General features: G+C 44.1%; 1 protein-coding gene across 1 annotated transcript in view; it reads right to left on the bottom strand.

The window, feature by feature from the left end:
* Positions 1 to 24,207, bottom strand: part of rfx4 (regulatory factor X, 4) — a 114,873-nt gene that overhangs the window by 31,677 nt on the left and 58,989 nt on the right. Inside the window, exons 9-13 of the mRNA XM_078221077.1 lie at positions 23,997 to 24,097; positions 13,931 to 13,989; positions 10,841 to 10,985; positions 8,859 to 8,953; positions 6,479 to 6,596 (exon numbers count right to left, since the gene is read on the bottom strand). Coding sequence (XP_078077203.1) covers positions 6,479 to 6,596; positions 8,859 to 8,953; positions 10,841 to 10,985; positions 13,931 to 13,989; positions 23,997 to 24,097 — 518 coding nt within the window. The remainder of the gene's footprint in view (positions 1 to 6,478; positions 6,597 to 8,858; positions 8,954 to 10,840; positions 10,986 to 13,930; positions 13,990 to 23,996; positions 24,098 to 24,207) is intronic.

Below are 24,207 nucleotides of genomic sequence, written 5' to 3'. Positions count from 1 at the left end.
ATCATATGTAATTGTATTGCAATGGGGTTCCCGCCATTGCATCCAAAGAGCCCCTTATGTCATTGCCGGGATGGGGGGGTGGTTTGCAGGCATGATTGAGCAGGGGAATCCCATCATCATAAGTGACGTTTTGGGACCCCCGTTTGATTCTCTGTCACCTCCGCCATTCCCATTCCGACCCCCCTCTCCCCTAGATTTATATAACGTCTTTAACAGAATGAGACATCCTGCGGCACTTCACAGAGGTATTTATAAAACACAGCTTGACCAGGAGCCGAACAATTAAATTTGGGCTGGTAGGTCCTGCTTCCCCTATCACCCACGTACTCACTGATTTCCATTAGCTCCCTATCAAACTTCAAAATTCCCATCTACATTTTCAAATCCCTCCATGGCATCACCCCTCCTCCTCCAATCTCTCTTCCAACATCCCTGCTCTCCTCACTTTCTGATCTCTCAATTATAATCACTCCATCATTGGCGGCCGTGCCTTCAATTGTCCAGACCTCAGGCGTTGGAATTTCCTCCCTCTGCCTTGCTGATTTTCTCACTGTTCGTCAGTGGTGGAGGGTGTGAATTTTATAAGGTAGTGGATGGGGTGCTAATCAAGTGAGCTCTTTGACCTTTGCGGAGCAGGCTTGAAGGGCCCAATGGCCTCCTTCTGCTCCTATCTTCTATGTCCTGGATGTGTCAAGCTTCATGAATGTTGTTGCAGCTACACCCCTGCAGGCAAGTGGAGTACTGATTCCTCAGCTGAGGGGCAGGGGGTTGATAGGTAGTAACCAGTAGAAGGTTTCCTTGTCTATGTTTGATGTTATGAGACATCATGTGGTCCAGATTCGATGCTGAGATCTTCCTAGGCAATTCCCCCACAACTGTAAACCACTGTGCCGCCCATCACCTCTGCTGAGTCTTCCTGGTCTGGGGACAGGACATATCCAGGAATGATGATGGTGGTGTCTGGGGCATTATCTTCCCTAAAGGACATTAGTGAACCAAATGGATTTTTGCAACAATTGACAGTGGTTTCATGATATGGAGATGCCGGTGTTGGATTGGGGTAAGCACAATAAGAAGTCTCACAACACCAGGTTAAAACCCAACAGATTTGTTTGTGAAACCTACGTCTCCACTCACCTGATGAAGGAGCAGCGCTCAGAAAGCCCGTGATTCCAAATAAATCTGTTGGACTTTAACCTGGTGTTGTGAGACTTCTTACAATGGTTTCATGGTCATGATTACTGAGACTAGGTTTATATTCCAGATTTATTCACTAATTCAAATGCCACCAGCTGCTGCGGTGTGATTCTGCCAAGTTGAACCTTTCTTCTGTTGCTCTTGCAAGGCTAGGGGCCTGCTCACCTGGTCCCATTCAAGCTCCCAATTATTCCTTTGTTTCTTGGGGATTATACAATCTTTACTGTTGATTTTCCCAGACTCAGAATTATCAGAATAAAGCATCAATATTCATAATCTTTTCTTTTGTGCCACTAGGTATTTCCTTGTAACAAAGGAATTCCCGTGGATTTTGTTTCAATTGAAATATGAATGTGTTAAGTTGCATCAAACCAGTGACTTTTAATTAAAATGCACCGGCTAATGTATTAAAAATGACGGATTGACTGAATAGAACAGCAAGAAAGGGCTAGAGCAACACTAAACGAGAAAGGTTCTTAACCAGATGGGACCAGGAAATTGGATTTGAAAGGGACTTCATGCTATTAAGTTGCACTGGATAATACAATCTCCATATTATAGGTTACCAACTGTAAACATCAGTGACACTTCACAAAGAGAGCGACACGCAGCCCTATAAAACACTAACATGCAGTGATTCTTGGAGGGTGGCTATTGTCAATTAGTCATTTCTGAAAGAGTAAACCTTTATCAAAATACTCCCCAACCCCAACTGTGCCTTTGAAATGCAGAGACAAGGAGGGGGCAGCTCTTTGTTGGAAACTGGCTGTCTTCTCCGCTGCAGCTCACTGGAAGAACAAAGTCAGCAAGATTTGACAAGGTTTACCAGCTTGTATGTAAAACAGCCTTTTCTCTCCAAAAATAGGAATGGCAATTTTTAAAACTGCCCACAAAGGGGGAAGAAAATGGAAAGATGTTGAAAGATGGCATCAAATTCAATTCCGTGGATAGACTGGAGAGGTTGGGACTGTTCTCCTTAGAGAAGGGAAGGTTGAGAGGAGATATGCAGAACCACAAGGGGCATGGACACAGGAGATCGGGAGAAACTGTTCCATTGGTGGAAGGATCAAGAATGAGAGGGTGCAGATCTAAGGTGATTTGCAAAAGAAGCAACAGAGACACAAGGAGAATCTTCTTCGTACAGCAAGAAGTTCGGGTCTGGAATGCACTGCCTGAGAGTGTGGTGGAAGCAAGATCAATCGAGACATTCAAGAGGGAATTGGATTATTATCTGAGAAGGAAGATTGTATAGAGTTATGGAGAGAAGGTGAAGGAATGGCACTGGGTGAATCGCTCATTCAGTTGGGCCAAATGGCCTCCTTCTGTGTTTTTACACTTCTATGAGTCTAAAGATCCAACAAGATAGTGGTCCAAAATATTATCGCACATCATCAGGGCATAAATGGTTTTAGAAAGAAGGAGATTGTTCATTCCTTTGTGTCCCTGCCTGATCTCTACAAAAGGAATTTAGCTAGTCCCATTCTTCCTGTGCCTCCCAGTAATATTGCAAATGCTTTCTTTCCAGGAGCTTATCCAATTGCCTTTTGAAAACCATAACTGAATCTGCCTCCATCTCAGACAGTGCACTCCAGATCCTAAACACTCACTGTGTAAAAAAAGATCCTCATGTTGCCTCTGGATCATTTGCCAATCATTTTAAATTTGTGTGCTTTGGTTTTTGACCCTTGCACCAATTTTCTATCTAGCCTGCCCAGACCTCCCATGATTTTGAACACCGCTATGAAATCTCCTCTCAAACTCCTCTGCTCCAAGGAGAACAGCCTCAACTTCTCCATCCTATCTACATGACACAAGTCCCTCACCCCTGGAACCACTTTTGTAAATCTTTTCTGCACCCTCTGAAAAGACTTCACATCCTTCCTAAAATGTGCGCCCAGAATTGGACACGATGTTCCAGTTGAGGACGGAACATTTTATACAGGTTCACCATAACTTCCTTACTTGTGTGTTCCATTTATAAAATCCCGGCTCCTACATCCTTTCTCAACTTGCCCTGCCACCTTCAATGACTTATGCGCAAAATCCCCCCCCAGGTCCCTCTGTTCCTGCAACCCCCTTAGTTGTTTCCTTTATTTTATGTTCTCTCTTCTCATTCTTTCGGTCAGAATGTATCACTTTACACTTTGTGGTGATACTGTGCCTTTAAGAAATGTATTTATATCATGTTTCTTGTGCAGGGTATGTTTAAAATTCAGCTCCGTTTTACAGGGCGTTGATTTGTCTGCACCGGGCAGCTCACATGCTGAGAATGCAGCCTAACGATTGATTTTAGCTAGGAATGTGTTTGTTTTAATTTGAGTTCATGCATTTTTATTTATTTGGTTTTTCTCCTGGGGTTTCAGGGTAGGAGTTTGATTAGGTTGATTGACAGAGTCATGTGCTTAAGGGGCGGAGCTAAGCTTACAAGGAAAAGCAGACAGTTACAAGCAGGTTCTGAAAGAAGCAAGAGGTCTCTTTCTCTCTCTCTCTGGAGGCTGCTGTTTGATAGAGCTGCTTGGAGAAATGTTTTCTTTTCAGGAGCTTATCCAATTATCTATCTTTCTCTCCAGAGTTTGAGAACTGGCAGCCCAAGTACAAGCTCCTAAGCCTGTACTGTTTGCTAACTGATTGTGAAGAGGAGTTTAAGTCTGTACGAGTATTGGAACTAATAAAGACAGCAGTTAAGAACTGTATCTTGTCATGTTTAAGTATTGTTTAATTGGTAAATGTTAAGCTAATTAATTCATTATAATTAAACTGTATTGTTAAAATAAAGTTTGTTTTGATAAAAGTTTCCTAGTGTGAAACACCTTATCCTCACACCAATGCCAAAATAAAGGAAATGTTAGGATCTAGTCACGCTTTATAACATACTTTGGGGTTTCTGATCTGGTACCTTAACAATTTCATTGTGTTAAATTTCATTTGCCACCTGTCTGCCCATTTCAGCCTGTCTATGCCCTCTTGATGTTTATCACTGTCCTTCTCACAATTCACAATACTTCCACCTTTTGTGTCATCCGCAAACTTTGTACCTTGCAACTTCAGAACTTGCACACCCAAGCCCGAGTCATTGCTATAGACCAAGAAAAGCAGTGATGCTCCTTGAACTGTACGTCTATGACTCTAAGCAAATTTAATTAATAAAACTTGACAATATTTGATCTACGGACTTCAAGCAAAATGCAGTGCTGTGGATCTTTGATTTCTACCTTTAAATTAAGGAGATCTGGGGCGAGGTTCTCTGGCCTCCCAGTTGCGTGTTTCCCGCTGGCAGGAGGTGGCGCGTTGTTTGCTAGCAGTGGGATTCTCTGGTCCCGCTGCTGTCTATGGGAATTCCCACTGATGTCACCCCCCGCCAGTGGGAAACCTGCAGGTGGGGTTGTGCTGCCGGCAGGACTGGAGAATCCCGTCGGTGTGAATGGCCGGAGAATTCCAGCCCTGAATTTTGCAACGGATTGTAAATACTTGTACACTGGAATGTCCACAATTGGGCTGGCTCGTCGGGCTGAATTTGTCTACTTCTGCTCCAAATTCCTAATCCTTTTATTATCTGAGACTTTATTTTAATAATTCTCTCTAACTATGTTATGAATTACCATTTTCTATTTGCATTGTCATCACAGTTCAGCACCTGCCGCCAAGATGATTTGTCAATAAACCAATTATTTATCTGTGTCTTTAGTATCATTATGAATCATGGATCTGGCTGTTCACCCTTGTCCTCAGAGTCTTCCGCACCTGCTCAGTGACATCCAGGAGCCCGGCACCAGAGAGGCAACAGACCATCCTGGAATCACGTTTGCTGACGTCGTCTGTTTTCCAAAGTACAGAATCCCCTATTGCTTCCCCCTCCCCACCTCACAACCCCCACCTACCCTCACACCCTTCCTCCTCCTCCCATGTTCAACTGCATCACTTGTACCGCCATGGCCCTGGTTCTGATTGTGCAATGAGGGGATTCACCCCCAAGGATGAGGGGCTTCTATAATATGGAGATAGTGCAGAAGCCGGGGTCCTTTCCCACAGAGCAGAGAGGGTTAAGGGGAGATTGGATAGAGGTATTCAAAGGGAGTACAGTATAAGAGTAAGTAAGTCTTGCTTCAATTTCACTGGGCCTTATTGAGACAACATCGGGAGTCTTATGTCCAGTTTTGGTTTCCTTACCCAAGGAAGGATATACTTGCCTTCAGAGAGAGTTCAAAGCAAGTTCACTAGATTGCTTCCTGAGATGAGAAAATTGTCCTATGAGGCTTCTATTCTCTGGAGTTCAGCAGAATTAGAGATGATCTCATGGAAACTTATGAAGTTTATAAGCGATTTGATAGATAGTCGCTGGGAGGAAGTTTCATCAGCTGAAGACCCTAGAACATGGAGTCACAGTCTCAAAAGAAGTGATTGTCCATTTCGGACTGAGATGAGGAGAAATTTCTTCATCCAAATGGCTGTGAATCCAGGGAATCCTTTACTTCAGAAAGCTCTGAGTGCTCAGACATTGAATATGTCAAGGCTGAGATCAAAATATTTTTGGATCTTAAAGGGATACGGAGATTGGACAAAAAATGATGTTCAGGTTGAATATCAGTTATGACCTTATTAAATGGCAAAGTAGGCTTGAGGGGCCAAATGGCCTATTCCTGCTCTTAATGTCGACATTCTTATGTTTGCTACCTCCCAACTTGGGAAAACTGTTCTACAATCTGGGGAATTCTGGGGGATCATCGCCAATGCAATGATCTCCCAGAATACAATTTCTCTGTAGTCACCTCCTCGGATGCAGCTCGTTTGGTCCAGGAGACTTGTCGATTTTTAGTTCCATTAATTTCTCTGAAGCTGTTTCGTTGCTGATGCTAATTTCTTCACATTCCTCATTCTCGCTGGACCCCTAATTTCTAGACATGTCTTTTGTTTCTGTTACCCTGAAGATAGCTATAAAGAATTTGTTTAATGCCTCCGCCATTTCTATACTATTACCATTGCTCCTGCCCCTTTCTCTTGGGGACCCAGGTTTAATCCTTCATTTGACACATTTGTAGGAGTTTTTAAGATCTTGTTTCGATGATTCTTGATAGGTTACTCTATATTCTGTTTTCTTTTTTCCCACTGGTAGGAATCGGCAGTCACGGTGAAATAAGAACATAAAATCATTTAAAACAATTAGGAGCATGAGTTAGGCCATTCAGCCCCTTGGGTCTGCTCTAGCATTCAGTAAAATCACCGCAGATCTGATTTTGACTTTAACTCCACTTTCCAGCACAAGACTGACCTAGCGACAGCTTACCGAAACTTGGCGCACTGTGCAACGTCATGTCCCGAATAACTCTTGTCCCAAAGCAGGACCACATCAAGAGGAACTGCCGGGCCACTCTTTTCAGACTCCCAGGCCTCAGCGCTGCAACCTGCAAAATAAACATTCTCAAACTGTTAGCACGTCGGCATGGGGGAGGCTGCGTTTTTTGTTAATTATCTCGCATTCCAAAGTGCTTCTTTCATCCTCTTCCTCTTCAGTGCTGACTATCACTGACTATCAGATTAACAAATCCATCTTCTCACTGCTGTTTGAAGGGCCACGCTGCGTGCAAATTGACCACAGCTATTAAAAACAGGCGGTCATCTTCACTGTAACAAATACAATTTGAAGAACTTTTGTAATAAGATCTCGGAGGCACCAAAATCCCTTTATTTACAATTCCAACAGCAGTGCACAGAGTGCTATCAGTCAGCTGTCTACCTTCGAGAGTGCCAGAGGAACTGACACTCCTGGTTAAATACAAGGAAAAGACTCCCTGTTTGGCCCATTCATTGGCCCCTTAATCAGGGATATCAAGGACATTGTTCCACCTAACCCGCACTTCTTTGGACTGAGGAAGGAAACAGGAGCACCCGGAGGAAACCCACGCAGACACGGGGAGAACATGCAGACTCTGCACAGACAGTGACCCAAGCCAGGAATCGAACCTGGGTCCCTGGAGCTGTGAGGCAGCAGTGCTAACCACTGTGCCACCGTGCCGCCCGCCCCTTAATCAGGGGGTTCATATTCCAATAGGCCAACCTCAATGGCCTGATTAAAGTCATTACAACTTTTAAAAAGGGACTGCACAAACATGAATGTTTCTACCTTTTAAGGAAATTATAACCTGCATATCACAAAAGGAGGCCATTCAGCCCATCACCTTTCATGGGATGTCATAGAATCCCTACAGTGCAGAAGGAAGCCTTTTGGCCATCGAGTCTGCACCAACTCCCTAACAGAGTATCTTACCCAGGCCCTCTCCCCATCCTATCCCCATAACCCCATCCCACACATTTACCATGGCTAACCCATCTAACCTATACATCTTTGGACTGTAAGGGTCAATTTAGCATGGCCAATCAATCTAACCTGCACATCTTTGGAGTGTGGGAGGAAACCAGAGCACCCTCCACACACACAATCACCCAAGGCTGGAATCGAACCAGGGTCCCTGACACGGTGAGGCAGCAATGCGAACTACCGTGCTGCCCATGTGGGTATCACTGGGCCAGCATTTGTTTGCCATCTCAAATTGCCCTTGAATTGGCTGCTTTGCTAGGCCATTTCACATGGACAGTTGAGAGTCATAGAAATATAGAAAATAGAAGCAGGAGGAGGCCATTCGGCTCTTCGCGTCTGCTCCGCCATTCATTTTGATCATGGCTGATTGTCAATTCAATATCCTGATTCCACCTTCCCCCATATCCCTTGATCCCTTTAGCCCCATAGCACATTGCTGTGGGTCTGGAGTCACATGTAGGCCAGACCAGGTAAAGACGACAGATTTCCTTCCACAAAGGACATTAGTGAACAAGATGGGTTTTTATGGGAAACGGTGATAGTTTCATGGTCACAATCACTGATACTAGTTTTATATCCTAGATTTTATTAATTGAATTTAAATTCCACCAACTGCTGTGGTGGGATTTGAACCCACGTCCCACAGAGCCTGAAATTCCAGTGACATTATCATTACGTTATAATCTCCCCAGGCTTTTTAAAATGAAAGCTTGTCTAACTCCACCTCCATTTCTCTAATGAGAGCCCTCAGTCTGTGCTTCCCCAAACTACATCACCAAAATATTCTGAAACTTCAACTAGAATCAACAGCTCAGGGATTGAGGGGGTGGAGGAGGGAGTTGTGGGCAGAAGCTTCTGGGGTGTACTGTTTAAGATTCCAGGAAAGAACCAGCACAGAAGGTTTTTAAAATACTCCTTAATGTTCTACATTTCCAGATGTGAATATTGTATTCTTTGATTTTAAATTATTTCCGCAAACTAATTGGCAGCCAATAAATGTAGGTTTTTATGTCGAATCATGTCAATTAATTTTTGCAATCTAAATTTTATAATGATTAGCATAGTCTGTACACGTTCCCTCTCTACGGTCCCATCAGTGTGTGGGACATCTGTCCTATGACTTTTTTACATGGCAGCAAACCACAACTTGCAAGGGCATTACAGACAAGAGCTGGAGTAGATCATAGAGTCCCTCTAGCCTACTCCACCCCTCAATATAATCGTGAGCTTTAACTCCACTTCCCACCCACTCCTCACATCTTTTGACACCAAAACTTCATCTATCTCATCCTTAAATATAGTCACCTGCTCTGGGACTAGGAAGTGAGGTCAACTTCAGCTTACCAACCTTGACAACACATCTGTCCACCATGGAATCCAGCCACTCAATGTAGGACTCAGTGGGCGATTGTTCCTCTAATAGATTATCAAATTCCTGATACACTAGTGAGACAAAAAGGAGCAAAATAGATGAGTGAGCCATGGTGATTGTAAAGGCACAGGTACAATACTCGCAATTACACAGATATTCACGCAGCAGCACACAGTGATCCAGTCACACTGCACAGGGTGATCCAGTCACTCAGCAGAAGATGATCCAGTCACACTGCAGAAGATGATCCAGTCACACTGAGGATGGTGATCCGGTCACACTGCATGTGGTGATCCGGTCTTACTGCACATGGTGATCCAGTCACACTGTAAGGGTGAGCCAGTCACACTGCAGGTGGTGATCCAGTCACACTGCAATGGGTGATCCAGTCACACTGCATTGGGTGATCCAATCACACTGAAGAGGGTGATCCAGTCACACTGCAGAGGATTATCCAGTCACACAGCAGAGGGGATCTAGTCACACTGCAGATGGTGATCCAGTCTCACTACAGATTACGATCCAGTCTTATTGCGGAAGGTGATCCAGTCACACTGCAGATTGTCATCCAGTCTTACTGCATACAATGATCTAATCACACTGTAGATGAGGATCTAGTCACACTGCAGATGGAGATCCAGTCTTGGTGCAAAGGGTGATCAAATCACCCTGCAGGGAGTGATCAAGTCTTGATACAGAGGGTGATCCAGTCTCACTTCAGAGGATAATCCAGTCACACAGCAGGGGATGATCCAGCCTTACTGCAGATGGGGATCCAGTCTCACTGAAGAGGGTGATCCAGTTTCACTGTGGAGAGTAATCCAATTTCATTGTAGGGGTGATCCAGTTTCACATTGGAGAGTGATCCAGTTTCACTGTGGAGGGTGATCCAGTTCCGCTGTGGAGGGTGACCCAGTTTCACTATGGAGGGTAATCCAGTTTCCCTATGGAGGGTGATCCCGTTTCATTTTGGAGGGTGATCCAGTCTCACTGTGGTGGGTGATCCAGTTTCAGTGTGGAGAGTGATCCAGTTTCACTGTGGATAGTGATCCAGTTTCAGTGTGGAGAGTGATCCAGTTTCAGTGAGGAGAGTGATCCAGTTTCAGTGCGGAGAATGATCCAGTTCCAGTGTGGAGAGTGATCCAGTTTCAGTGAGGCGAGTGATCCAGTTTCAGTGTGGAGAGTGATCCAGTTTCAGTGCGGAGAGTGATCCAGTTCCAGTGTGGAGAGTGATCCAGTTTCAGTGCGGAGAGTGATCCAGTTTCAGTGCGGAGAATGATCCAGTTTCACCAGACACAAGGGGTGGAAATTCCCCTTGGTCAGTCTAAATCTGGACTTGGTTACAACACAAATCTCAGCGAGCTGGTCCTGGCCAGTCTGAAATCAGGCACCTGCTGTCTCTGATGGGTGTAACAGATCCCACGGCATTACTTCGAAGAAGAGCAGGAGTTTGCTGCAGTGCCCTGGCCCAATATTTATCCTCATCCAACCACCCAGAAACAAGTGAACTGAACAGCTATCGGAATGCTGTTAATGGGATCTTGCTCTGCACCAATTGGCAGCTCCGCTTCCTACATTACAACAGTGACTGCTATTGAAAAATTACTTAACTTCTGATAAAATAACAGACAAAGCAACGCCATAGCAGAAAATGAGGCCATTCAGACAATCGTGTCCATGCTAGATCCACACAAGTTATACATTGTATGCTAATAGCAAGGCACAGAGAACCATAAAATCGTTAAATTCCTACCGTGCAGAAGAAGGCTGTTCGGCCCATCGAGCCTGCACTGACCCATTTGGAAAACCTTTGAAATTTGGGGCATTTATTCTAGTGTGACTGGAGGAATGATCACACACTCACAGGCTGTTTCTAAATGCTGCTAAGTCTTTACGACAAAGATTTAAGAGAGAATGTTTATGGTAGAATTTCCATTGTGTGCTTACTGCATTCTTACATTTCACGATGAGTTTTCTGTGCTCCTCTCGCGAATTCTCCATGGTGTACAGGGTCTGTTTGGTAATGCTGTTCAGGTCCACATTCCGCCAGTCTTCCAACATCTGGAAAGTTATATCCGCGCTGTGGATCACTGCCCGCGATGCCTACAGGGGGTCAAATAGCAGGCTTCTTTAGTCTGCGATGGTTATTTCCTGGTCTGTGATACTAAAGGGAGACTTGTACAAAACAAGTATAATTAACATACATGTTAAATATGTTTATACATGTTGTTGAAGCTTTTCGTCTTGCACTTGTCAGGACAAAGACAAGAATACCAAATTTCAAACAATCACAACTTATACTACAGGAGTAAAGGGTGCTGATTGATTGGCAAGTCGACTCTGACTGGCTGCGATGTTGCCATGGAGAAAGTAACGAGCAACTATGAGCTCCCCAAGCTCCCGAGTAACGGGAAAAGGGCAGGGCGCTCAAACGTATTTATTTTGCTTGCAGAGGATGGTCGCAATGCATGGCACTTCTAATGAGTGTAAATGAGCCACGTTGTGAGCTGATTATCTTCAATTGATTGTTAGTGTAGCCAGTAGCACAATCAGAGTTGTTCAGCAACTGCTGCCCAATCGTGAAATCACATCTAATAGTAGATGTTTTGTTTTTGTGATGGCTTTAATCAGGCAATTGAGGTTGGCCTGTTTGAGTGTGAACTCCCTGATTGAGAGCTCAGGAAAAGCATTCCCTGATTGAGAGCTAATTGACAGCCCAATCAGGGAGCCCCATGTCCTGTGTTTAAACAGGAGTGTTGGTCCCTCTGCACTCCTGATGCAGATAGCACACTGTGAGCACTCTGTATGGTATCTTGCAAATAAAGGAACTTTGGTGATGGGACTTTCGCCTCCGTGGACTTATTACAGTTTTGGATTTTGCAAATGCAGGCTGGTTGTTGTACGGTGTATATTCTGCCTTTTATGAACATTTCTTTTTGGACTGACGGCAGCATCCTGTTAGTAGAAAATAGAATTCACATAGCGACTGCATAATAGCAGTGGGAAATGGCTTGAACAACAAACTAAGCTAATCAGAATGTTGTGATTGGGCAGCATTTGTTGAACAATCCTGAGTGCATTAATAACTACACCAACAGCCAGTCACATCCACCTCATGCACCATTTTGACTTTGGGTGTTTAAAATCATCACCTCAATACCCTCTATGCATCATCGTGGAAGCACCGTCAATACAGGTACTCCAGTGATTCAAGAAGAACCATTATCACCTTCTCAAGGCAACTGGGATGTTAGAGACACCCCCATCTGGAGAATGAATAAAAACATGCTGAGTGTTATAAAGCAAAAATGTTCAATTCAGAATTTAAATTGGAAGGAGCTCAGGCTTTGGAAAAGGTATACCATTAGGATGGTATAGGATGTGTGGTACAGAAACAGGTTATTTAATCCAACCAGTCCTTGCGACATTTACACTCCACTCAAGCCTCCTTCTGTCTGTCCTCATCCAAATTGATCAGTGAAACCCTCTATTCCCTTCCCTTTCTTGTGCTTATCCACACTCCCCTTAAAAACATATGTATTGGCCAGAATTCTCCAACTTTGTCCGTATCTGGGAATCTCCGGTCTCGCTGCAGTGAATGGAGATTTGGCTGAACGTCAAATTCTCCGTTTCCGCTGACAGTGGTGGAGGGGCGAATGAGATCGGAGAATCATGGGCATTATTTGCTTCAACTACTCCCTGTGGTCGCGACTTCCACATTCTCACCGTGCTCTGGTTGGAGAAGTTCCTTTTGAATTCCCTGTTGGGTTTCTTGGTGATTATATTATAGCGATGCTTTTTAATTATGCTCTTCTGCACAAGAGGAAACATTCTCTCTGTACCCACTCCATCAAACCCTTTCAGAGGCCATAAATACAAGATAGTCACTAATAAATTTATTCAGGAATTCAGGAGAAACATCTTTACTCAGAGAGGAGTGAGAATGTGCAACTTGCTCCCACAGTGGAATTGTTGAGGTGAATAACAGAGATATATTTAAGGGAAAGTTGAATAAACACACGAGGGACTAAAGAATAAAAGGTTATGCTGATGGGGCGAGTGGAAGCAAGTTGGGAGGAGCATGGAGGCCAGCATGGCTGAGTTGGGTCAACTGGCCTGTTTCTGCGCTGTACATTCCATGCAACTCTGTGTAATGATTATGTGACCAAAGCGAAAGGTGGTAAGGAGGCAGGGGAGTTAGTAAAGGTGGAGGAGTTCAGGGAGAACATTCTAAAGTCTGGAGCCAAAACAGCGCAACCAAACAAGGAGCAAAGAAATGGATGGATGCAAAGAAGTCCGGAGTGGGAAGAGTGGAGGGTGTGCAGTGGTACTTACAGCTGGAGCATGTTGCAGAGATAGGGTGGGGCATGGCCACGGAGGGTAATGTAGTGGCTGTGTTACTGGAATAGTAATGTAGAGGCCTGGACCAATAATCCAGAGAACTGGGTTCAAGTCCCACCATGAGTTTGAATTGGGTTTTAACAAATCTGGAAGCAGAAAGCTGGAGTCAGTTAGAATGACCATGAAATTGTCAGATTATCATAAAAACCCAACTGGTTCGCCAACGTCCTTTAGGGAAGGAAATGTGGCCTTCCTAACCAGTCTGGTCCTATATTCGGCTCCAAACCCATACCAACATGGTTGAAATTGGATTGTCCTCTGAAGTGGCATTGCAAAATTCTCAAGGGCAATTAAGAATGAGCAATAATTTTGACCTTGCTAACGACACTGATACCCAACACCCAAATATCAAAAAGCTTGGAGCTGAGAATTAGGATTTATAATCTGATGCTTTGGGGGTAGTGATTGCAGTAAAGGCTGGTCAAGGATATGGAATGTAGGGGAGTGGATGAGTTAGTGGACAACTTACACGTCAATTATCCTAAATGCCCACACAAACTGTGAGAAAATGGTTCATTTAAAAATGTCTGAATTACTTATTTTGTAAGAAACCTGAAATAAAAACAGGAAATGATGGAAATAATCAGCAGGCTAACCAGCCACGGTGAAGGATAAAGATGGGTTCGTGTTTCAATGGAATGCGTTACCTGACAGAGGTGATTTAATGAGGTCTGGCGCCTGAGAACCTGTGAAAATCTTCTTGCCACTGAAAGGGAAACACAAAGGAGACTTCAGAGGAATAAATAACAGGTGCACGTGTAAAATTCAGATGAAACGAACCACTTGTCGTTCTCTGCAGTCAACAACACAAGAAATAGGAGCTGGAACAAAACATAGGTTCCGTCACTGTGATCATGGCCAATCTTGGGCTTCAACTCCATTTTTCACCCATTCCCCACATTCCTTCATTCCCTGACTCACCAAAAATCAGTCTATCTCAACTTTAAATATATTCAACGAGCATCAACATCCCGGCACGGTGGCACAGTGGTTAGCGCTGCTGCCTCACAGTGCCAGAGACCCAGATTCAATTCCGGCCTTGGGTGTCTGTTTGTGCAGAGTTTACACGTTCTCCCGGTGTCTGCATGGGTTTCCTCGGGGTGCTCCAGTTTCCTCCCACAGTCCAAAGATGTGCAGGTTAGGTGGATTGGCCACGATAAATTGTCCATCAATGTCATAGAATCATAGAATCCCTACAATGCAATAGGAGGCCATTTGGCCCATCGAACCTGCATCGACAACAATCCCACCCAGGACCTATCCCCATAACCCCACATATTTACCCTGCTAATTCCCCTGATACTAAGGAGCAATTTGGCATGGCCAATCAACCTACCTGCACATTTTTGTTCCAAGATCTGTAGGCTAAATGGATTAGCTGTGGGAAATGTGTGGGGTTATGGAGATAGAGTGGGGGAGAGGGCCTGGGTAGGATAGTCTGTCAAGGAGTCAGTGCAGCCTCGATGGGCCGAATGGCCTCTTCTGGACTGTAGGGATTCTATGATTCTATCCCTCTGGAGTAGAGAATTTCAGAAATTCACAACCCTTTGAATGAAGTAATTCCTCCTCATCTCAGTCCTATATGATCAACCCCTTATCCTGAGATAGTCCCCCGTGTTTCAGTTTCCCTGACCAGCTGAAACAATCTCTCAGCATCCACCCCATTAAACCCCTCCAGAATCTTAAAGGTTTTAATGAGGTTGCCTTTCATTCTTCTAAACTCCAGAGAACAAAAGTCCAATTTACTCAGCCTCGCATCATAGGGCAATCCTCTCTTCCCAGAGATCTATTTAGTGAACCTTCACTGGACCACTTCCAATGCAAGTTTATCTAGAATGTCCCGGACATCACAAAATATCTCCTTAATTATTGGTTTCTTAATGACCAATTCCAGCCATTGGTCATTTTCATTGGTTGAAAATGACCAATGGCTGGAATCATTGGTCATTTTCAACTTCACCTTCTCGTAAATAATGTGGCCAATTGACCACCCGCCCATTATAGAACTCATCGACTATTTATTCTCCTGACTTCAATAGTCAAGAACCAGACAAGTCTCTAAGAGGCGGCTGATCTTTCCACAATCCCATTCATACTTCCCCACTTAGTTCAATCAGGATATCCTAGTTTTGTCGGACGATATAAAATTACAAATATTACAATGCTTTCCCACATTATCAGCTAAACTTTAACTCTTCTCAGCAATCTCAGCAGCAAACCTGCTTATTTTCACAATCAGGACTTTCGCAGGAAGAGACAGTCTGAACAGATTCAACCCTTCTGTTAAAGGAACGTTTATGTGAATTTTTCTGCGTCTCTGTTTGGATCGAATTTACAAAAAGAAAATTGAGATTGACGTTTTTGCAGACTGGAGTGACAAAGCAGTGGTGGTGAGTCACCGTACGCTCAGGGGGGTCAGAGTTGATGCGGCAACATGCACCTTTTAAACATTCCTGAGTCTGGAGTTATGAAAGGTGATGTTACGATATTCTTTCCATTACATAACTGACCAGGAATCTCTCCCAGTCTTAGCAACTACCATTGGACAAATTCACAGGCTGATAACCAATCTGTTTGATCATTTTATCAATCTACCTTCCTTGGCCATCGAGACCTGGAGTGGGACTCGAACCTGGTGCTCCTGGTTCAGAGGCAGGGGCACTACCCACTGCGCCACAACACCTCCCCTCGGTAAAAAGGTAGCTGAGTAAAAAAACTGCTGAAATTTACACAGAAAGGGATTGCACCTCACAATCAAATGATTCATATCAGAATCCTACCCCCTAAAATCCATTAGCAAAAGCTGGTGAAAATAAGGTTTGGTGGGTCTTGAGGGCATTATTAAAAAGAAAAAAATTGTGTTCATGCCTTTCACAATCTCAAGGCACTTTACAATCAATTTAAGTATAGTCACTATTGTAATGCAGAAAGTGTCACAATTGGCCTGTTCCTGTGCTGTAATTTTCTTTGTTCTATTTGGGGTTTTAGTTCAGTCGGGCAGCATGGTCGGTGCAGGCTTGGAGGGCTGAAGGGCCTGTTCCTGTGCTGTAATTTTCTTTGTTCTTTGTAGTTTGTCGCGAAGAGCTCCCACAAACAGCCATATATGATAATGACCAGATAACTTTGTGTTTTGGTGTGGCCACAGCTGTTGCTGGAGGGTTTTCCTCTCTGTTTGCTGGGACTTCCCGGCCCATTAATAAAAGGAAGTTATCCTCAGCTCTCCGAGGAACGCCTGCACATTGAGACACTCTTACATTCTCCTTGCTGTCACCAGCTCTCTCAGTGATATTGCCAAGGCTCCATAGCTACCAGTCCCCTGACTGGATAGAAAGCCTGCCCCCCCGCGCGCCCCCCACCCCTCACCCCCATCTTTAATTGGACATCACCCCCAGCTGCTGGCTCTTAATCGTCTTCTCCTGGCAAATATACGGACAAAATCCCACCTCGTGCCCATACAGAGCATCCTAATGGCAGGACCGCCTACCTTCTGGAAAGACTTGCCCTATATTTATTTAATCTGGCTCATTTTTCATTGGAGTGTTACACCTGCTCTATTCTGTTCACTTGCAGACAACAGACACTTTCCTTTCAGCACAGAAACGCAAAAGGTAAAATGGTGAAATTGTGTTCATTTTATTCCATGTTTTGACGTATGTGCTTAATGCGTTTTGCAGCTGTAGGGACGGCACGGTGGCACAGTGGTTAACACACCGCTGCCTCACAGCGCCAGGGACTCGGGTTCAATTCCGGCCTCGGGTGACTGTCTGTGTGGAGTTTGTACCTTCTCCCCGTGTCTGCATGGGTTTGCTTCGGGTTCTCCAGTTTCCTCCCACAGTCCAAAGTTGTACAGGTTAGGTGGATTGGCCATGCTAAATTGCCCCTAAGTGTCCCAAGGTGTGTAGGTTAGAGGGATTAGCGGGGTAAATACTTGGGGCTATGGGGAACAGCTCTGGGTGGGATTGCCCCTTAGCGTCAGGGGGATTACATGGGATTCCAAGGATAGGGCCTGGGTGGGATTGTTGTTGGTGCAGACTCGATGGGCCAAATGGCCTCCTTCAGCACTGTAGGGATTCAATGATTCCATGGATTCTATGAATGTGACACCTGCCATAGAATGACACAGGATAGAAGGAAACCATTCAACCCATCATGCCTCTGAAAGAGCTATCCATGAGTCCCAGACCTCTGCTCTTTCCCCGTCGCTCTCCAAATCCTTCCTTTACAAATGATCCAATTCTCTTTTGAGCATTATTATTGAAGCTGCTTCCAGTTCCCTCTCTGGCAGCACATTTCAGATAACAATGTATATGATTTAGAAAAATATCATGGCCTTCTGCGTGTTAGGTTTCTTGGTTTCCTGTTCCGATTGCTCCCATAGTGAGGGAGTAAGAATGATGCTGCTGAGTGAAATGTGCAATAAAGACCCATCCCTGGATCGCTGAGATCTTTCTCGGCTGTTGGATCATTGCTTTTCAGGGCAGGGCCCACACTCTTACTGGATCAAGAGACCTGCCTCTTCCATGATTTTCACTCTTTATGGTTGACTGGCTCCACCAATAATACTGCTGAAGGCATCTCCCGCTGAGTACAAATAATTGAATAGATTTCATCTTGACATTGTCTTCTGAGAGTCTTGTGCTGCAGCGGATAATGTCCCTGCCTCTCAGCTCTGTGTTCAAGTCCTGATCCAGCATTTGAAGATGTGTCCATAACGTGACCCAACAGGTTGAGTATCAACCTGTAGATCCTCCACCACACGCCAATGGCAGTCAGCCAGGTGATGGAAAGAGTGTTGATTTGATTTGATTTATTATTGTCACATGTATTAACATACAGTGAAAAGTATTGTTTCTTGCGCGCTATACAGACAAAGCATACCGTTCATTGAGAAGGAAACGAGAGGGTGCAGAATGTAGTGTTACAGTCATAGCTAGGGTGTGGAGAAAGATCAACTTAGTGCAAGGTAAGTACATTTAAAAGTCTAACGGCAGCAGGGAAGAAGCTATTCTTGAGTCGGTTGATACGTGACCTCAGACTTTTGTATATAAAATGTTCGGAATGTCTGGAAGGTGGAAGAGAGAATGTCCGGAAGAGAGAATGTTGGAGCCTCTATCATCACCAACTCCAGGCTGCAACATGCATGGAAAAGTGAATGTTGCCACAGCAACTCAGGCTCCTTGGGGCTCAGGTTGGCTGCTTCAGATCAGATTAGTGCCAAGTTCAGGGGGTTTGATCCCTGTTCTAGTTGGGGTGGATGAGGAACCTAGTCTACCTGTGGTGGAAGTTGAGCCATGAACTATGGACATGTTTTCAGGCAGAGAATTCAGGCAGAGACGAAGTTTGTTGACCACAATCTCCAAATGCTTCTTGAGATCTGACTGCAAAGCATCCGTGGACAAGATGGGAACATTCATGAGAGACACTCCAATTGTGTAATTGTAGTCATTCCATCACATACAACCTGCCCTCCATGTGAAGGAACAAGTGAATCATCATTCTCACAAAGTCCATATCTCTGTGTTGCTAAATTTTATTATTCTTTCTTGGGATGTGAGCGTCACTGGCCAGACCAGCATTTATTGCTCTTGAGAAGGTGGTGTTGAGCTGCATTCTTGAACTGCTGCAGTCCATGTGGTTTAGATACATCCACAGTGTTAGAATTTTTTCTGCAGAATGGCAGATGGTTCTGTGGGTGGAATAGGGGCGAGATGGGTGGGTGAGGGTGTAGTAGTTTGGAACAACTGAGTGACGGCCATTTCAGAGGGCAGCATTGCTGTGGGTCTGGAGTCACATGTAGGCCAGATCGGGTAAGGACAGCAGATTTCCTTCCCTAAAGCAACATTAGTGAACCTGATAAAAAAACAGAAAATGTTGGAAAATCTCAGCAGGTCTGACAGCATCTGTGGAGAAAGAATAGACCCAACGTTTCGAGTCTGGATGACCGTTCGTCCAAGCTGAGGACAAGGAAAATCAGACAAGATTTATACTGTGAGGGTGAGGGAGAGTGGGGGGCTGTAACTGATTGGAATGGCATAGACGAAACAACAAAGGGAATGTAAATGGTGATAAAGGCTGAGAATGGTGCTAAGAGCGTCCATTAAGAGATCGGAATGTGTTACATTGAACCAGATTTTTTAAAAAACAATAATTGATAATGCTTTCACCATGACTGAGGTGAGCTTTCAATTTCAGAATTTAATTCAAATTCCAATAGTTGCTGTGCTGGGATTTGAACCCATGCTGCTGGGTATTAGCCTGGGACTCTGCATAGCCCAGTGATATGACACTTGCCACCATCTCCCCAATAAAGGAAGACATGATGTGGCAATGGGTCCTCCAAAGGGTTTAACTCCTCCATTCTTGTGAAAGGAATCTTCTCCCTCCCTCTGTGAAGAGAAGACAGTGAGTTAATTGGTGCACTTGTGGAAATTATTATACACATTATTGTGCTCAATCACTGAGGGTAGATAGGTTGCCCAATTATATATTGATTGATTGATATGGTACATACCACGCATTCTATTCTCTCCTCCAATGTCTTCTAACCTTTCTTCCCAAAGGTTTAATGATCCCTCCAAACAGAACTTTTCTTTCTTCTGTTGTGTGTGCATTTTGCCTTTTAGTCATCCAGATTGTGCGATAGACCCTCGGACTGTTTGTAATCTGCACTGTGTGATAGATCCTGAAACTATTTGTAATCTGCATTATGTGACAGACCCTCACATTGTTTGTAATCTGCATTGTGTGATAGATCCTCAAACTGTTTGTAATCTGCATTATGTGATAGACCCTTGGACTGTTTGTAATCTGCATTGTGTGATAGACTCTCGGACAGTTTGTAACCTGCATTGTGTGATAGACTCTCGGACAGTTTGTAATCTGCATTGTGTGATAGACTCTCGGACAGTTTGTAATCTGCATTGTGTGATAGACCCTCGGACTGTTTGTAATCTGCATTGTGTGATAGACCCTCACACTGCATCAAAGCAAAAACAGGAATTCCAGGCTGAGTAATGAAATTACCAACATTTATCAATTTACTAATTTGATTTAATTAGATTTACTAATTGTTGCTTCCTCCCCCATTGAGCTGAATCTTTCTCAGCGTGGGATCAGCGAGCAGGGTCACTCTTCCTTCTTGCAACACGAGCTGCCATATTCCAGTAAGTTTAAATTTTCCACTTTGAGAAGCCATGGAGACAAGGTGGGCTACTGAAGACCCGTAAAGAAAGGCACTGAAAAACCCCTTGAGGGCAATGAAAGTCCCCAGGATGAGGGCAACAGAAGACCCTAAATGAAGAGCTGAAGCAGCAAGACTCAACTGCATCCCATCCTGTGTACTGTAGTGAGAAGGTCCTTGGAAGTTTTAGCAATAAACTATAAGCAGACGATAAAACTAGAATCAGTCAGAAAGTCAGGCAAGCCACAGCAGTAGTATTTATTATTTTATTTATTTACCAGTGTCACAAGAAGGCTTACATTAACACTGCAATGAAGTTACTATGAAAATCCCCTAATCACCACACTCCAGCGCCTGTTCGGGTACACTGAGGGAGAATTTAGCATAGCCAATGCACCTAACCTGCACATCTTTCAGACTGTGGGAGGAAACCAGAGCACCCGGTGGAAACCCAATCAGTCACATGGAGAAGTGCAGACTCCACACTGACAGTGACCCAAGCCTGGAATCGAACCCGGGTCCTTGGCCCTGTCAGGTTTTCTCCCACACTCCAAAGATGTGTGGGTTAGGTTCATTGGTCATGCTAAATTGTCCCTTAGTGTCAAGGGGATCAGCAGGGTAAATAGGTGGGGTTACGGTGATAGGGCCTGGGTGGGATTGCTGTCAGTGCAAGCTTGATGGGCCAAATGGCCAACATCTGCACTATAGAGATTCTATGATTCTAATAAATAAAACAAGAGGAAGAAATGTTGAAGGTAGAAGTAGAGTTTGATGCAACTTCAACAAAAGGAATGTGGCAGTTGTCTGAAAATATGCAAAGCATAAGTAGGAAGAGATCGTTACCAAATGTTGTTAGGAGAGAATGATGGATTTAACTTGGGTGAAAATATCAGAAACTGATAAACTGAAAGGATAGAGGAAAGGACTGTGAGTTAACGTTACACTCACTGAGAATGAGAATCAGAAACCAAGAAGAACAGTTTGTGAAGGCAGCAATTGGGAAATAAAACAAAGTTGAAACTAATTTGGAGACAGGGACTGTATTCACTGCAGAGAATTCTCTTAACAAAGAGGAGCCACTTAAAATGATCAGTTCTCAGGATACTTCAGATGACTATCAAGACAAAGGAAACGAGTTATTAAAAACCAACAGAGAAGATGGAGCTGGAATGGGCTCAGACCAGACTGCAACTGGTGAAGACACAGTGCAGGAAACCTAGTGGAGGGGGAAGTGGATGTGTAGAATGAAGGACAGCTCAGGTCTAAGCAGAAAACCGGTTAATACGGAAGACCAAAGAAAGAGATTGGAAAATAAAGCCATCCAGCTGAGAAGGGAACTAAGCAACAATTCAGGAAGAGTCCTCAGTCAACACCCCCCCAAAAACCAGGGTTACTTGATGTTACATGTTGATTAAACTAAGTGAGACAACCACATTGACGGTGTCATCCGGCAGAAGAAAGGAAACTTGGAGCCTTGGCAATTGGGTCATCATTGCCGCACGGCTGATGACTCTGGTATGCAAAGCACACACACACACACGCTCACACACACACACTCACACATGCTCACACACACACACACTCACGCTCACACACACACATACACACACGTTCACACTCACACATACACACACAGACGCTCACACACACACATGCAGCATTGATGCAATATAAGTTATGCTGTCATGCGAAATGTAATAGATCGATACAGTGGTGTGCTGAAGTGTTTCTGCTGACTGACCCCTCTGGAGGACCACACAGATCCTCTGCTGTAGGTGACACAACCTTGTCAATGATGACAATTGGATAGGTAACAGTGACGAGGGCAGTCCATTGAAGGAGAGGGAACTGGTAATGTTTTTAATAGCAGTTGACCCGATTCTCCCAGCTGGTGAAAGAGGCTCTGTCCATGGTGCTTACAAAAAGAACTGGAAGCTGTACATTTATATAGCACCTTTCTTGATCACCAGGTAGCTCAAATCCCTCTCAACCAATGAATTACTTCTGAAGTGTAGTCACTGTTTTAATGTGGAAAATGCAGCAGCTAATTTGTGCACAGCAAGATCCCAAAAAAAACATGATGATGACCAGGTGACCTGTTTTCATGTGATGTTGATTGAGGGATAAACATTGAACAGGACATCAGAGATAACACTTCTGCTCATCTTCAAATAGCACTTTTGAATCTTTGACATCCACCTGGTGGGGCAGACATGGTCTCGGTTTAATGTCTAATCTGGAAAAACAGCATCTCTCCCTCAGCACTGCAATTTCAGCCTTGACCTTTATGCTCAGGTCGTGGAGTGGGGAAGGCGGGATCAGCATACTGAATTTGATGATCAGCCATGCCATTGAATTTGATATCAGCTCAAGGCCTCGGGATGTTTTGTCTCAAGGCTATTTGTAGTGGTGTATATTTCGTCCAGCGTGGTCTTTCTCAGAAGACTAAGGAAATTTGGCATGTCTGCTATGACTCTCACCAACTTTTACAGATGCACCATAGAAAGCATTCTTTCTGGTTGTATCACAGCTTGGTATGGCTCCTGCTCTGCCAAGACCACAAGGAACTACAAAAGGTTGTGAATGTCGCCCAATCCATCACACAAACCAGCCTCCTACCCATTGACACAGTGTACACTTCCTGCTGCCTCGGCAAAGCAGCCAGCATAATTAAGGACCCCACGCACCCCGGACATTCTCTCTTCCACCTTCATCCATTGGGAAAAAGATACAAAAGTCCGTGGACACATACCAACCGACTCAAGAACAGCTTCTTCCCTGCTGCCATCAGACTTTTGAATGGACCTACCTTGCATTAAGTTGATCTTTCTCCATGCCCTAACTATGACTGTAACACTACATTCTGCACTCTCTCCTTTCCTTCTCTATGTACGGTATGCTTTGTCTGTACAGCACGCAAGAAACAATATTTTTCACTGTATACTAATACATGTGACAATAATAAAGCAAACCAAATCAAATCAAATCAGATCAAAATGAATAATGCAGCAGGCGCAAAGTGCCAAACGGCCTACACCCGCTCCTATTTTCTATGTTTCTATGAATATAGAACCTGGTGAGACAGAGGCAAGAGTGCTACCCATTGAACCACAGCTAACAGCTGCAGAGTTCTTTTTTTCAATGATCAGAGAACAGCAGCAGTATAACCAGCAGTATAACTCAAATCCACCAATTGTACATTGTACAGAGACTGGGCAATAATGGGGATTGATGGTTTTTCGGGGAGGGAGGGGGGTTTCTTTTGATAATCTTTGGGTTAAAGATTTGCAGTTTTTCCCAGACAATGAGATGGGTAGGTCAAAGTGCAAGAGTTGTATATACATTTCTGAATGTGTGTATATATTATTCACCTCCTACCATTCAATACAATACAAGCTCGCGGGTATTTGTGTTTGCTTCAGTCAAGTTCCACTGTAACAAAGTGTTACACAGATAAATCACGCGGAGGTTTATTTTATGCCCGTGTTGTGCATGCATGTCCCAGGTAATATTTTCACTGATCTACAACTTACGTTCAAATTTGATATTTCTTAAATTTTCAGGAAGTTCATGCAGTGCAACTTTTAGCCACTCGTCCAGCTGTTTAGCAAACTTGCGAATCACCTGTGTCAAACTGAAACGAGATAAAGGGAATAAATCAATCAAGTCCTGTAGGATATTCTCACACTAAAACATTCTGCATTTAAATAAAACCTTTAATATACTGGAATATTACTAATATGT

The sequence above is a fragment of the Mustelus asterias genome, chromosome 9 (genome assembly GCF_964213995.1).
Source record: "Mustelus asterias chromosome 9, sMusAst1.hap1.1, whole genome shotgun sequence".
NCBI classification, from domain to species: domain Eukaryota; kingdom Metazoa; phylum Chordata; class Chondrichthyes; order Carcharhiniformes; family Triakidae; genus Mustelus; species Mustelus asterias.
This window is presented reverse-complemented; position numbering and strand designations above follow the sequence as displayed.